This window comes from Engystomops pustulosus, chromosome 6, assembly GCF_040894005.1.
Source record: "Engystomops pustulosus chromosome 6, aEngPut4.maternal, whole genome shotgun sequence".
Lineage (NCBI taxonomy): Eukaryota > Metazoa > Chordata > Amphibia > Anura > Leptodactylidae > Engystomops > Engystomops pustulosus.
The window spans coordinates 45101054-45117548 of record NC_092416.1 but is presented as its reverse complement, the minus strand read 5'-3'; the positions used below and the strand labels follow the sequence as shown (position 1 = coordinate 45117548).

At 41.0% G+C, this 16495-nt stretch overlaps 1 protein-coding gene across 17 annotated transcripts in view; it reads left to right on the top strand.

The window, feature by feature from the left end:
- The window catches only part of AGRN (agrin), a 334557-nt gene that overhangs the window by 132528 nt on the left and 185534 nt on the right, over nucleotides 1-16495 (top strand). For all 17 annotated transcript variants that reach the window (XM_072155891.1, XM_072155888.1, XM_072155904.1 and 14 more), the window contains one exon: nucleotides 1173-1220. In XM_072155891.1, the coding sequence (XP_072011992.1) occupies nucleotides 1173-1220 (48 nt within the window). The remainder of the gene's footprint in view (nucleotides 1-1172; nucleotides 1221-16495) is intronic.

Below are 16495 nucleotides of genomic sequence, written 5' to 3'. Positions count from 1 at the left end.
GCATACAACAACAACATTACCATTACAGCACAGCCCCCAGTAGTATACAGCCTGCCCCCAGTAGTATACAGCACAGCCCCCAGTAGTATACAGCACAGCCCCCAGTAGTATACAGCACAGCCCCCAGTAGTATACAGCACTGCCCCCAGTAGTTTACGCACAGCCCCCAGTAGTATACAGCACAGCCCCCAGTAGTATACAGCACAGCCCAGCATTAAAAAAAAAAAAAAACTTATATACTCACCCTCCGGTGGCCCCGTTGTGCTGCGCTGCTCCCCCGATGTCCGCGCGGCTCGTCTTCAGTGTTCCGCGCCGTCTTCTTTCTTCTGCTGGGCGCCGCCATTGATCTTCCCCGGCAGGCGCCTAGTATGACGCGCCACTGCTGACGTCATACTAGGCGCCGCCCCGAGGAAAAACATGGCGGCGCCCGGCAGAAGAAAGAAGACGGCGCGGAAGACTGAAGATGATCCGCGCAGACATCGGGGCCAACGGAGGGTGAGTATGCGCCCATGCGCCGCTATCTTTTTGAGGCTGCTGGCAGCTTTGCCGGCAGCCATCGCTGTGAAAACACCCGCGATCGGTGCTAGCACTGATCGCGAGTGTTACCGGTAAGCCTTTGCTGCAATATGCAGCAAAGACTTACCGGCTATGGAGAGGGCTCAGCCCGTGAGTCCTCTCCATGCAGCGCGACCCGACCGCCGCCGTGAATACACGGCGGGCGGTCGGGATTACCGGCGTATAAGACGACCCCAGAAAAGACAGAAGATTTTTCTGTCTTCAAAAGTCGTCTTATACGCCGGAATATATGGTATTCATGCCAGGTGCCTTTTTACTATGAATGTTTGGGAAACAGTAAGTAAACAATAACAGAGACAAACAGAGTCGTAAAGTCTTAGCCATGCATTTACTGTTCCTACCCTGGCCAAGATACTGAATACTAAGTACTAAGACTGAAATCTTAGTACTGCCCCCCCCATGGCACTAAACAACTGAGGTATGTGCTCTGGAGGTACCAGCTAGCTATACCCTCATAGAAACGTCGAAAAAGCCCATATTGACTGGGAATGTGTAAATTGAAAACAAAGGCAGAATATGTATATTTTATTTAGTAGACTTTTATAAATTGTGTTGTGTAACATCTAATATTATATATCTGTATTGTTGTTTTACAGATAAACCTGGCAGCATTTTTGAGACCCCTCAACCCACATTACAGGATGGTGAGTGCTTAATTTTTCTTTCCTCTTTATATCATATTGTGGTTCATATATAATAGATACCAAATTCTGAACCCGATATTGTTGTTGAGGGCACACAATGGAAATGTGTCATCATCATATAGCCAATTAGAACAGACAGGCAAACAAATAGGTATGTTGTACAATGTCATTATTTTTCTTATCTATATAAATATCTCAGTAATGTACAAGCATGGAAATGGGAAGGGGGCAATAGAGGGTGCCATTCTATTTAAAACAATGGAATAGAAGCTAACAAAATAATAGGCAGATAAGTGGCAGGCTCTTGGGACCACCAAAACAAAGGATCCAGCTAAGTCTTTATCATTATACATTCAGGCTGTATTATGAAAAGGGACCATTATAAATAAACCAAAATTTTATCATTGAAGAGGCTAGTGGCACATTTACAAGTGGGATTTTTTGCTCGACGTATTTCACTATATTATAGACTTATATGTCCATATCCGGGTTCCACCTCCATATCTTCCTTTACTCTACTGGGGTATTTAAATGTAATTGAAATTTTTTTAGGGGGTTTACAAGCATTATTTCTCTACAGTTCTTGGCACAATGGTCACTGAAGTGATTGCTTTCAAATGTGCACCACCTTCCAAAATGCCAGCACATGTGACTTGTTATGATAATGGAATGCACGCATTTGCTAATTAAATCCTATATGCTAATGCAATTCCATTAAAAGGTTTGTGGGATGTTTGCAACATATGGTTGGATGATTGAGAGCTGGTATGTAATTGTATTTAAGACTAAACATAGATTTGGGCAATGAATTAAATTAATGAAATTGGACGGCTCTATTGATTTAAAGATCCATTTCTTTTTCACTCTTCTTTTTAAAATTAAATTAAAATCAATTATTCCCTGTAGTGGTAACGTTACTTATTAAGGGGTCTGCTAACTGGGCAAAAAGCAATACCATTAAAATTAGGCTTCTCCTTATCATTTCACAGACCACAGAACTGTTTCTTTTTTGTCTTCAACGTGAATGAAATCTCTTCTGAGGAGAGCTAAATGGTATCTACCAGTTCTATCTATGACTAGTTCCCAAACAAGCATCTTATTCATGGTGACTGTGTGTATAGACCTTAATCGCCTGCTGGTCTATACCAGGCACTTGCTAGACTTGCTAGACGGGCTGAGACCTCTCCATAACCGGAAAGTCGTTGCTGCATATTGCAACAAAGACTTACCGGTAACACCCTCACACATCTGTGCTGGCACCGATCATGGGTGTTATCCCGTTGATCGCCGCCGGTAAATCTGCCGCAGGGGCGCTGACATCTTGCCGAAGATCATCATTCCCAGTGACGTCATCAGGGATCGGCGATCCATTGCTATGACAGCCTCGGGCCTTCCGAAGACTCGAGGCAGTCTCGTCTTAACCCATTCATTACAATGTGGTAATTGCACATTGTAATGATAATTGCACATTGTATTGGATGAGGAGGAAAATTCCCATATACTACCATACTGTAGTATGGGAGTATATGGTAGGATTGATCAGACAACCTAGGGCAGTGATGGCAAACCTTTTATAGGCCGAGTGCCCAAAGTACGACAAAGACCCGCTTATTTATCACAAAGTGCCAACACAAAAATGTAATTAGTGATTTATATTCCCTTCTCTGTCACAGTTTTCATTGATACCAGCACCTGAGGACACCAATATAGCAGAAAATAGTCCCAGGTAGAGCTGTCACTTTAAAATACCTCTTTGCACAGCAAGTCCTGGGCTGTCTGGGACTGCAGGAAGATACCTGGAGTCATCTCTGGTGATGGCCTGAGTGCCCACAGAAAGGCTCTGAGTGCCACCTCTGGCACCAGTGCCATAGGTTAGCCATCACTGACCTAGGGTTAAAGTACCCTAGGGGGTCTGAAAAATAGTAAAAATAAAAAAAGTAAAAATAAAAATTATAATTTAAAAAAAACATATTCAAATCACCCCCTTTCCCAAGAAGTCATAAAAATAAACAGTACAAATCATAAACACATTATGTATCACCATGTCCGAAAATTCCGGATCTATCAAAATATAATAACGTTTTTTTTACTGCGTTTAACCACGTAACTGAAAATAGTGCCCAAAGTAAAAATGGCACTTTTTTTGGTATTTTGAAAAACAGAAAAAATTCTATAAAAAGTGATCAAAAGGTTTTACAGTCCTAAAAATGGTAGCATTGAAAACATTATCAAAAGTCGCAAAAAATTTCACTACCCTCAGCTCTGTAAGTTAATTAGCGCCAAAAAAGATGGCAAAATAAATAAAAAAATTGTACAGGAGGTTTTCATTTTTGTAAAAGTATGGACATTATAAAGCCTATACAAATTTGGTATCCTGTGATCGCACTGACCCAAAGGATAAAGTAGACATGTCATTTGGAGAGCACAGTGAAAGCTGTAAAATCCAAGCCCACAAGAAAACGGTGCAAATGCGTTTTTTCACCATTTTCACTGCATTTGGAATTTTTTTGGATATTATTAAACCCCAACTCTTACATGACTTAACAATGACTTCTATTCTATGAGAAGAAGGTCCTGGTTCACCAGGGATTGACATATTCTGCCAATTATCCTTGAGATGAACCTATTCCAAATGATACATCCCAACAGAGCAGCATGTTATCCTTCTGTAATGCTATTTTCAGTGTGTTGATAGGCTGTACTCAGCGCTCCTGTTTGTAGACGCTCCCTAGTGACTGTCTCCGATTCCAAATGACTTTTGTTCCGAGATGCTCCCCAGGGAGACATTTTGATACTGTTTTTTGGGGGGTTGGTTATAATTTGCAGTCTGGACTGTTATTGTTTTAGCAGTTGCTGACAAACCATATATAACATTTTTTAAAAACAGGAGCAGAGATATATTGTATAGTTTATTGTGAAGTAAGACATAATGCAACAAAATACTAGCAGAAAACAGTTTTTTTTTTGTTGTTTCTGGTGCCAAGTGGTAACATAGCTCAATTATATAAACTTTGCACTTAAGCTGCATTCACATGACCGTAGGGGGACGTATATACGGCCACAAGCTTGCGGCTGCACATATATCCCCAATAAGCCGGGAATGCGTGCACGGAGCGATACGGTGCAGCACACGTGTGGCACTGTACCACTCCGTACACGGGGAAAAGATAGGACACATCCTATCTTTCCCTGTGTTATGGCGCTGTGTGCCATGCATCGCAATGGAGAGGGGAGGGGTCACCACTCCTCCTCTCCATTGGGGCAAATGTATGCCCGCTGGGCCACGGCCAGGCAGGCATACATTTGTGTGAATGTAGCCTTACCGTATAGTGATATACAATGAATAATAACAGACACTGGTGCTGTTTTGGATATAGAGGGCCCATTTTTTTTTCAATTCACACATTGCACAGCTTAAAGTAACATTGTTATGGGAAAATAATACGTTCTCAGCAAATTGTTGAGGTTTTCTGTTACAAAATTACAAAACACTAAATTGATCTTTCCAAATCATTGGCTGTTTTAAACTGCAACTAATAAGTGCACATTTCTACTTTAATAGTAGCAGAATTTTGGAGTTTGTCTTAGTGATTTCCTAATCATACTTCTAGAATATCCCCACATACCAAGTCTATATAATTTTAAAATGCAGTCAGGATTCATGATGCTCATCACAATAGACTTTTGGTACGTATGATAAAATTCCCCACTGGATAGATTAAGAGACATAGGCCTTCTGATGTATCTGACGGGGCAGCCAAAAAGAGTATATTTCTATACCAATTGTAAAAGTTCCTTCTCCGCACCAACCGACTCCATCACTACACAGCATCTCTCAACGCCCCCTTAACGTGGAGCTGGAATAAATGGGATAATAATGATATCATATATTATTTCAGGTCTTCTACGCCTGTTATGCCCTCCATAGATGGTGGATTATTGATCACACTTTAACTAGTCTAAGCATAACAGTGGCTCAACACCACAAATATAACACTCCTTTTACAAATAGGTCTAGGCAGCCCATCACAATGGATCAAAATGTGTTAATGAGGAAAGATTCAGTATAGCATGTTTTCATTTTGGTCTCTGCTCTTTCTTTGTTTGAAGTCAAGGAGGTGGTCCTATCAGTGATTGACAGCCGTATGCCTCTTTCAATGGTTAGGACTGTGTAACGGACTTGTTTTAAAGTATAAAATGTATAAAATGCTGTCAATTTTCTGTTTCATGCAGAACATCATGCTTGACGTAGAGAACTAGTATTCTCGAAAGCTCTTATACCATCAAATATACTCAGTAAGCCTTAAAATGGTATCGCCTAACATAACAGAGCCTAGATATAAATTAATAACTGACCAAGTATTAAAAATCTTTTCCTACAAAAGAAGAGGTCAGAGCATCCAAGAAAAATTATACTCAGGTGGGAAATGTATTCTTCTTTTTGTATTGTCCCACCTGAATGTAGTTTTAGTAATCTCTTTACTATTGTCTGAATGTTTTTGTACTTTGGGGTTTAAGAAAATATCTGTTCGGTGCCAAAACATGTTGCATGTACAATAATTACAATATTTATTGCATCCCCTTAATCATACATGAAATGATCAGTAACTGATGTACTTCATTTCTCTGACGTGGGTCATACCATGCTTGTGTGCCTTCTGCCCTTTTAATTTAAAAAAAAAATCTTTATTTATATAGCGCACACAGATTGCGCAGCGCTACACAGAGCTTGCCGAATCAGTCCCTGTCCCCAATGGGGCTCACAATCTAATCAACCTACCAGTATGTTTTGGAGTGTGGGAGGAAACCGGAGGACCCGGAGGAAACCCATGCAAACATGGAGAGAACATACATACCCTTTGCAGATGTTGACCCTGAGACTTGAACCCAGGTCCCAGTGCTGCAAGGCTGTAACGCTAGCCACTATGCTGCCCCCTTCTTTTTTATTTTATCCTAAATGCTATAGGGTATGCTGTGAATTATAAAAGGCACTTACTGATTGGCCTTATGTAAACTGCTGGTATAAATGCTTTTAAAGAATATTACACAGTATGTTGAATTAAAATGATATAAAAGTAATCATTTTCTAGTTCATGCCACATTGTCCTTGGTATTATGTGCACTTGCACCATCATTCATGATTGCAGGAGTATGACATTTATTTGCATACGCTTTCTGGCAGTATCTCTTCGCCAGTCGGGTCAACTACTGAGCAAATGGATACATTCCTTGAGCTGAAGACATTGCTGTCTTTGAGATAATTAGAAAATTTCATCGTTTAGTGTGAGCTTCTCTCGGCTGCTAAATGACTTTGAAAATTCACTGCAATCTCGGTTATTAGAGTAACTAGAAGACTGCCATTTCCAATTCTTTTCTTATTGCAGTTTGCTTTGTGTATATACTGACATTAGGATTATCAACCCATTATTGACTGGATCCATCTTTTCTCTACCATTTGCTCTAAGAGTTCATCTTACCTCATGACTATTTATTGAATAGTTACCATATTTAAATGTAGTATCAACCGTGTCAGGCAGGGAAGAAGATGGCTGTGGGGTCATTCATTAGAATCAATGATAGCTGTCTCCTTTTTCATTTTATTACTGGACCGATTGTTGCTTCATTTAGAAAAAGAGGGAAAGTGTCATCACTGTCAGATGGAAGAGTAGTATAGCATACAATGATCCATACAATCAAAATGATGGAAACCTTGATAAAACCCCGATAGACAATATAGCAAGTCAATAAAATCCGCCAGGTGCTTTCTGAATCTATTGCATGACACATTCAGTACAGTTGCGAACAAAAATCACGCTTCCACATGATATTAGTCAACACAGGGAATGATTTTAACGTATCATTTATTCATAGTACAGCATATACAGTAATTGCCTAGTTGGTAGAGGTCCAACTCCAGGGATCCAATGCACATCTTTTATGGTCTATGGAACTCTTGAAGATGAGGAAGAACAATCTTTAGCTATCTCTAACATTCCCATAGATTTTGAATGAGTTGCAGCACACATGCTTGGATCCCACTCCATTTTTAGGAGGAGGCACTATAGCCCCATTGTCATGATTATTGGGGCTCCCAGAAGTCAGATCATACCTATCAAGCACTAAACGACTATTCTGTGGATACAGTAAGTGATATGCTGCAATCGTAGGATAACCCCTTTAAAGTTTTTCGCTTCAAAAATTGCATGCAAAAACCTGAATGTAGAGCCCATGTCTTAATATTTTGCACAAGGCCAAACTAGGGGCCTAGTGTTATCTGATCCGGCTCTTGTGTCTGAGCTTGTCAGGAGCTCAGTATAGAGGCGTGGTCCGATATTCACATTTCCTTGCTCCCACAAAGCAGTGCTTCCTGCTTTACGGGTGCTGGCGATGCTACCTGGAGGTGAGTAATTCCCACCCCACATTGGGGCAAGGGTTACTGGGGAGAAATGTGTGGCCGCTGGGAAGGTAGTGTGGGGGTACTGTGGCTATTGGGGGCAGCATGAGTACTCTGGCTGCTGGGGACCTTGTGGCTACTAGAAGGCAGTGTGGGGGGTCTGGCTTATGGTTGAACTTAGGCTACTGGGGAGCAGTGTGGGAGCTTTAACTTATAGGGGGTCTGGCTGCTTGAGGGCATTGTGGGAGCTCTAGCTGTTTAGAGGCAATGAGGCTACTGGGGCTACTCTGGCTGATGATAGGCAGTGGGGGTCTCTGGGTGCTGGGGGGGGCAGTGTGGTTGCTAGGGGGCAGTGTGGTTGCTGGAGGGCACTGTGGCTACTGGGTGCGCACTGGCAGCTGAAGGGGCACTGTGGTTGCTAGGGGGCAGTGAGGATGCTGGTGGCGCCCCGTGGGAACCGTGGCTGCTGGGAAGTCACTGTGGCTGCTGGATGGGCATGCTGACTTCTAAAGGGGCTCTGTGGCTGCTAGGGGGCTCTGTGGATGCTGGGGGGGGGGGGGCTCTGTGACTGCTTGGGTTTAGCTTTGTGGTTGACGCCAAATAGCTGATTGTAATGGCAATTCTGTATAAATGTAACTACTAAATAGCTTGAGTAGATATATATACAGTGAAGAAATGACATTCGGCTCCTTTAAGACAACAATGAGGCTGATGTGCCCCCCTCCCCCTGTGAAAATGTGTTTGACACCCCTCTAATAGATCATTCGAATCTTCTAATTTTAGATCACAGTATTAATCCTTTTTATGTTGATACTTTTCTTTTTAAATTATGTTTGCTTCTAACGTAATTTGTCGAAATATTATACAGTAGGCGTCTCTATTAAGTGATTTATTTAAATTGGTTTTGCATCTTGCATCTGCACTAAAACGCACCTGTTCCGAATTAGCATTCAATTTACAGACATTTGTTGTTAATTTAGAATGGCTTCTTTAAAATTCTCCTCACCAGACCAGGTGCAGATTAAATGGCTCTATAAAGACACAAGGATTTTCACCATGGAGGTCAATAAATGTAGCCACACCTGCTCACTAAAGCTTACTAAGAGAAGAATAGTGAGCTGGCTACTAAGTCTAATGTTTGCATCTTCTGCAAATCAATGGCAAGTATAATTTAAATACTACACTTTTTTCTTCTGAAAGATCTAGTTGATATGTCAGGACTTTCTATCAACCACCTGGGGAAGCAATGTCTTGCATGTTTTAGACCTTTAGGGTACAGAAGAGTGTCTTTCTGTGTTCCTATTTAGTGGTCATTTTATACACATATTTGAGGACTGAAGCATGTGATAAGGTTCGTCCACTGAGAAAATATGTTTATTTACATTGCATTAAATGATCTTCTTTGCAGAGTCACTTATACTAGACTTTAGGAGGGTAACTATAAGACCCTAATTGGTTCACTCATATTAAATGTATTTTGTTAAAGTTTAACGTTTATCAGCAGAAGCTGCAGGTCTCTTGACCCACGCTCAGAGCTTCCTTTGATGTCCCATAGTATAAGTGACCAACGCCTTTAAGACAAAAGTTTGTATTGGAATGCCAAGGGCTGCTGTAGTGACCAAAGAAAAGTCTAGCAGTTTGTTGAGGATAAAGAGTCTTTAATCAAATTTAAGATCAGATTGGAATATTAGAATGGAATCATGACTTAGTATCCCCTTCTAAAGCTAGGAACCACAGATTAAGAGAAGCCATGGCCACCGGTTGCGGGAGCTGGACATGAGTTACTGAAATTTACAGTATTTACAGACAGAAGTTGTTGCCTAATGAAAACCTGGTTTGGCTGGATGGACTTAGGAGCTGAGTGGCTATGCCGCAATGCAGACTGGAATAGGACCTGCCCTATACTTTGCTACTTTCTGACTGCAGCACGCACAATAGAGCTCAACAGGGTCTGTGAGATGCAATTTGTGTTGCCAGCCCCCAAATATGGTTATGTGTATGAGGTTTTCATGGGATACAGGGAAAACAAATATGTTAGTCAAAGCAGCAAGTTACATGCACATATACTGAGTCAATTTCTCACCTGAAGCATGCCCTCCTCCTTTGAAGAGAGCATACAGCTTACCATAGAGGAGTACAAGAGGGAAATTACTTTTGTAGGATTAATGTTAGGGTGTTCACCAGGAAGTTGTGATACTTTAGGAATAACTATATTTGGATAGTATAAGAAGGCTGATATGTCTCTAATGTTCCTCGATGATCTACAGCCACTAAGAGATGGATATGTTTAGTAGAAAGGATTACAGGTAAATTTTGGACCTGTTTCTTTCTGATGGCCAGGTGTAGACGACCATAATTAGCTTTAAAACAGTTAAACCTCTGAATCTTCATGTCTCTTTGCATTTGTACCTTAAAAAAAGGAGCAGTCTCATCAAATGTGTTGTATTATGATATTTAATTTCTAATAACTGTCCAAATATCCATATGTGATCCATATTTCTGGCCAATATTTTTTTCTATTGAGAAGATATTTAAAATATGGGTCAACACCTACGGAACGAAAAACAGGCAATGGACTCAATGCAGAAATAAATAGGAAGCAACATTGGGCACAACCTACTCAATGTCTACAGCTATTTCAGTACAATAATAATTCTTTATTTGTATAGAACCTATAGATTACGCAGTTCTGCACAAAGCATTCCAAATTGGTCCCTGTCCACATGGGGCTCACAATCTAAACAACCTACCAGTATATTTTGGAGTGTGGGAGGAAAATGGAGTAAACGCACACAAACACAGAGAGAACATAAAAACTCTTTGCAGATGTTGCCCTGGTGGGACTTGAACCCAGGACCCCAGCGCTGCAAGGCAGAAGTGCTTACCACTCAGCCATTTATATTAAATGTCAATATGATAGCCTTAAAGGAAACCTACCACTGCTCACATCATGAAATCATATAAGCACACCACCCTGTAGGCTATTTAATACTGATGCCGGCAGATACTTTGGTTAGGCACAGCGATTTTTAGTTTAGCTAAAAAAAAACGATTAACTCACATATGTAAATTAGCCCTCCGGTGCTACCTCTACGTCATCAGCCCTCCGTCGATGCCTTCCTATTGTTATTTATTCATGCCTCCGTCTTTCACGGCTCTCCGCACCTGAAGGAGGGCAGGTAGAAAGACGGAGGCGTAAATAATTAACAATTGGAAGGCATAGACAGACGGCTGATGACATAGGGGGTAGCACCTGAGGGCTAATTTACATATGTGAGTTAATCTTTTTTTAGCTAAACTAAAGATCGCTGTGCCTAACTAAAGTATGTGCCGGCATTAGTATTAAATAGCCTACAGGGTGGTGTGCTTGTATGATTTCATCATGTGAGCAGTGGTAGGTTTCCTTTAAGCTCAGTTGGACCTTACATTTTTTGTTATACTTTAATAAAACCTCAGTGATTTCACTCTGTCGAGACATTTAGATTAAGAATTTTTACAAAAGAAAAACCCTTAGCAACAAGTCCTCTCTCTTTAATGCATCAGACATCGGAAGTTGAAATGGGGTTGGTTGCCATAGGTGAATTTTTTGCATTGTGTTTTTAATCAGTGTCCTCTGCTATGTCCCTAGCAATTATGTCCTGGTAATTGGAGCAGCGCATTAACAATCATTACTTCCAACGCTATTCATTGTATAATGTCACCTGTTATGACACCGAGTCAGGAGTTCATGTAATCTCCACTGATGCATTCCTCATTTACATGTCCACCATCAAGCCAGCAGAAACTTCATTTAATGACTGTGAGCATTATGGGAGCTCAAGATAAATAAATCTGTCCATTTTCCTTTTTTTTAATCCATCTTGAAAGTAAAGAATGTAAAGAATTCCTTAAGTGTTGGAGATACTGGGGAGCACATATAGGATGATATAACAAATTCCAGCCGATTTCTTATGCTGTCAGCCTCAGAGTCAGAAACAGAAGGCTTGACAATCCGCCGTGACGGCCTCATTAATTAGGAATAATGCTGCTTTTATAAGCAAACAAGGTGGATGCCTAGAAAACTTCTCTCTTCTTCAGCAAAACATTGATTTATGAAATGGTAGCTTGCGGGCCCCTCCCAACTTGGGCAGAGCATTAATAGCGCTTGTCATCACACCACTGGCCCAGTAATTAATCCCTCCTGAAGTACTGCTGAGAAATGTCAGAACAGCCAGACAGAATTTAATTATCTTAATATTCCACTTATTTATAATTTTTTTTCTTTACTCTGGCCTTGCCTTGACTTACATTCTGCAACTCTTTATTTGCCCTCTATAAATGATCTATTCAAATTCACCTACCACCCTCACAGTGCTGGTATCTATCTACTTGCCTCAAACAATAACCCAGTCAATTCATTGTCTTAGAGCAATTAAATTAAAGCTGTTAAAAAATATAACAGCACAGACTGAGATAACCTCCTTTTCTGAGAACACAGTTCTGGGCCCTTTCTTAAAATAAAATGTTAGAAAAATGTGTTTGCATCTAATCCTGCCCTAAACTTCAGTGCATTTTAAATTGTGAAAAAGGGCACGTCGATTAGGTGACTTTGTCTGATAATAGGTTGACTGCAGGGGCGATAACCTTAATTCATGTAATGAGCAATCTATGACACACTTTTAGTTTGAAATACTGTATAAAGAATTTTTTTGGCAAAATTTCATAATATATATGATCTTTCAACTTTGTGGCCTAATTCAAAAGTAGTCTGCTGTTAATGAAATCATAGAGGAGTGCTGGCATTTTGCAATGTAGCAATGTACTTTGTGGTGTATTGTGCCCTGTTATACATAGAGTATACTAATTTGTCACCCTAAACTTTATACAAAAGGGAATGGGACAGATTTATCAATAGTGAATTGCGGCTGATTATTGAAGACTGGAGCAAGGTCTCCTATAATCTGGCACATCCTGCACTTAACATAAATGAGGCACACAGTTCTAAACACCACTGGAACGTCCAATTAGGGGCACAGTTTTGTGTCACTGTGTCAGTGCAGCTGCTACACAAAACTGGTGCAAACACCCCATGAATACATGTGCAAGCAATTTGCACATGTGTACATTTGCAAATAATGGCAGAAAACTGGGACTGCCTGTTAAATAAATGAGGCCCAATGTCTTATAAAAATTTTTGTTGCAATGTTGAAAAATATTTTGCACCCCATGAATATTTAATGTCTGAAAAGTAGGGGTCCATAACCCTTCTTCCATAACTTCTTCTGACTACTCAGTCTCCTCCTTCTTTTGCTTTCCTTTCTCCTACTTTAAATGACCACATATCTTTATTTTCATTTTTGAACAAGAGCATTTAAAGGGGGTTTCCAGCCCTACAAATATTTATTGTCATAGGAAAATGCTTTAATGGGGTGGTTCCAAGTTTGATAGCTATCCTCTATCCTCACAAGCTGATTGGTGGGGGTTTGGCTGCTGGGACCCCAATTAATGCACAATGTACAACTCAAGTACAGACCTCCCACCAATCATAAGAATGGGGGGGCTCACTCTCACTAATTGAATGAATGTGTCCTGGAACTCCATTCAGTACTATGCAACCTTCGGACATTTCTAAATGCAGCACTTAGCTTTCTCCTCCTGCACTAGACTTATAAGTTCTCCCTTATTCGATCACTTCCTATAAAATTTGTGATATAAATAAATAAAGGGATGGTTAAAAGTAAATAACTGTTTTAGAACAGAGATTTAATAAAGTTGTTCAGGGGTTAATACTATTTTTTTTTAAAGTCTTTTTCAGAAACATTATTTACCCCAGTCAACCAGGGACTCTTACTCATAGATCCTGGCACATTGACTGTGGCAATCTTCTTATATTTGTTATTCATTGCCTCCTTCCTTCTAAAATCAACTTTTAAAACTACTTGTGCAGGACGTGCTCACTGCACAAATACTGAGGAAGAAGGAAGGAAGGAAAGACAGTGTAACAGTCTTTAAATCCAGATCACAGAGGGGCTAGGGTAGCCCATCAGGCTAATTAGAATAACTTTAACCCCTTCCCGACATTTGACGTAATAGTACTGCATGGCGGGAGGTGCGTTCCCGCAAAATGCAGTATTATTACGTCAAGCTTCTGGCGCCGGCTCCTGAACGGAGCCGGCGCCAGAAGCTGCAGGTGCCGGCTATATATTATAGCCGACACCTGCCTCTAACACCCCTAGGGGTGTTAACCCCTAACACGCCGCGGTCGCGCTGACCGCGGCGTGTCAGAGGCATTTAAATCTAATATAAGTTGAATCGGACCCCCCCGCGGCGCTTACCGGGGGGGTCCGCTGCTCCGATCGCAGCCCCGGGACTGCCGGTGCCCGGGGCTGCGAGATCTTGATCCGGAAGCCGGGTCCGTGCCTCCTGGCAGGACCCGGCTGTAAGACACTGGGCATGCGCAGCATGCTCAGTGTCTTACATTACACAGTGCAATACATCTGTATTGCACTGTGTAACCTGTAAAATAGCTTGAACAAGTGATCAGAAGATCACTTGTCCAAGCTTAGATGTCATTACCTGTAAAAAAAAGTTAAAACAATAAATAAAGGTTTTTTAAAATAAAAATAAATAATAAAATAAAGTGAAAGTCCCCCCAAACACCACATTTCCCTGTACACAAGTAATAAAGTATAAAAAACACTAAATCACAAAAAAAACCCACTTATTTGGTATCGCCGCGTCCGTAACAATCTGTACAATAAATCCTAATCATAATTGGACCCTCTAGGTCAGTGATGGCGAAGCTATGGCACTGGTGCCAGAGGTGGCACTCAGAGCCCTTTCTGTGGGCACTCAGACTATCAACCTAGGACAGAGTTCACCAAACAGGACCAAATCCATTAAATCTTCCTGTAGTGCTAGGCAACTTATGAGATGCTGCGCTCGGCACTATTTTACAACGACACTTCATTGACTGTTTGGAACTGCTTGAAAAGTGAGAAGGTGTTAAAAGAAGTGCATTACCCTTGTGGTCCTCCTGCTGGATCCACCATTCTTCCTAAACAGAGAGACCCTGGAGAGAAGCTACAATGAGAGTCTGAATTTGCCCACCTTCTTTCAACTGTATTGGTGGCCTCAGGAGGCCGATACAATTAAAAGATGTGGAAGAACAGGTAGCAATAAGTTACTGCTTAATATGGCACATTGGCACATCAGGGTAAATAAGTGGGTTTTGGTTGTAGTTTGGGCACTCGGTCTCCAAAAGGTTCGCCGTCACTGCTCTAGGTGAACGTGGTAAAAAAAAAACCCAAAAAACTTGCCAAAAATTAAAACTTTTTATCAAATTGCTTTACAAAAAATGTTCTAAAAAGTGATCCAAAAAAGTTACAAGCGCCAAAATGATACCACTGAAAAGAACAACTTGTCACGCAAAAAATAAGCTCACAACCAGCTCCGTCAACCAAAAAATACTATAGTTATGCTGCTATAAAAATGGCAATACTAAAACAAATGCAATTTTTTCAATTCTAGTTTTCCTTCAATAAAATTGGACAAATATAAATAAAACTATATAAATGAGGTATCACCGTAATCGTAGTGATCCGTAGAATAAAGATAATATATTATTGTTATGCTACAGTGAACACCCCCCCAAAAAAATGCTAAAAATCCAAAACAAGAATTGATGATTTTATTTTCCTCCACACGAAAAAAGTTAATAAAATTGCTTCGATAAGCTAAACACCCTCTAAAATAAAGGGTTTTTTTACAGTGCATCTCATCTCGCAAAAAATAACCCCTTATTTGTCTAAATTGCTTAAAAAATAAAGATTGTATAGCCTATTCCCAACGCGCGTTGTAATAGAACGGTGCGGCGGGTAGTGACTTGCCAACACAATTCAGACACATTGATCGGGGCAAGATTGCGGCTGATCCTGAAAGCCATCCATCCTGCCCCATGGAACAGAATGGTTACGTCCCCCCGCACCCCCCCCCCCCCCAGTTCATGATCGGTGCTATTGGCTCATCAATGCAGACCAGCCAATAGCAGCGAATTTACTTATGACGTCAGTAATACCGGTCACCATGTCTGTAGACACGGTGATCGGGGCAGGGTGGCGGCTGTTCCTGACAGCCACCAATTGTGCCTTGTGGTTCAGAAGGGTTTTGTAGCCCCCCTCTGTCCATGTTTGCTTCTATTGGCTGGTCGATTTGGTCCAGCCAAAAGCAGCAATATTCGTCACAATGGGCATCGCTAAGGTGAATAAGAGCAACACTTGGCAATAATTTCCCTACGGAAAACGAAGATATGGTACAAAAGCGCTGGCCGTGCACATTGTACAGATTACGCTGTACAACTCTTACGTGCTGTTCCAATGTGCAGGTCCTGCCATATCATTTCTCCGTTTTCAAGAGGAAGATATTAGGAAACTAATATTGGGAAAAGAAGGACGGGGCCCCAGTATCTCTGGTTTAGATGTTCCTGTATTTTGCCAGGACAGCATTTTCCCGGTGAATTCTGCTGCTTCTAATGGTAGGACTCAATAAAGAGTCTGTTCCAAAAGAGGAGTTAGGATGGACACTATATACTAAGGATGGACACTATATACTACTAAGAGACCTGCGACAACTCCAGAGTGACAAAAGTTTAGTTGGTCCCTTGGTATATTCCACCTCCTTATACGCAACACATTCACAATTGACACCCAACCTGTTGTGAATTAATTTAGGTAACATGAATAATTTTAACAACTGTTATGTCCCGTTGCTCCCTATACCGCTCGATTATCTCATAAGGGGCGCCACATAGCGGGCACTGAACTTTCCAGAAATAATTGCAATTTGCATCTTGGACTCCATTGCACATCGTATTTGGAAACCACCTGTATGTTCAAAATGCTCA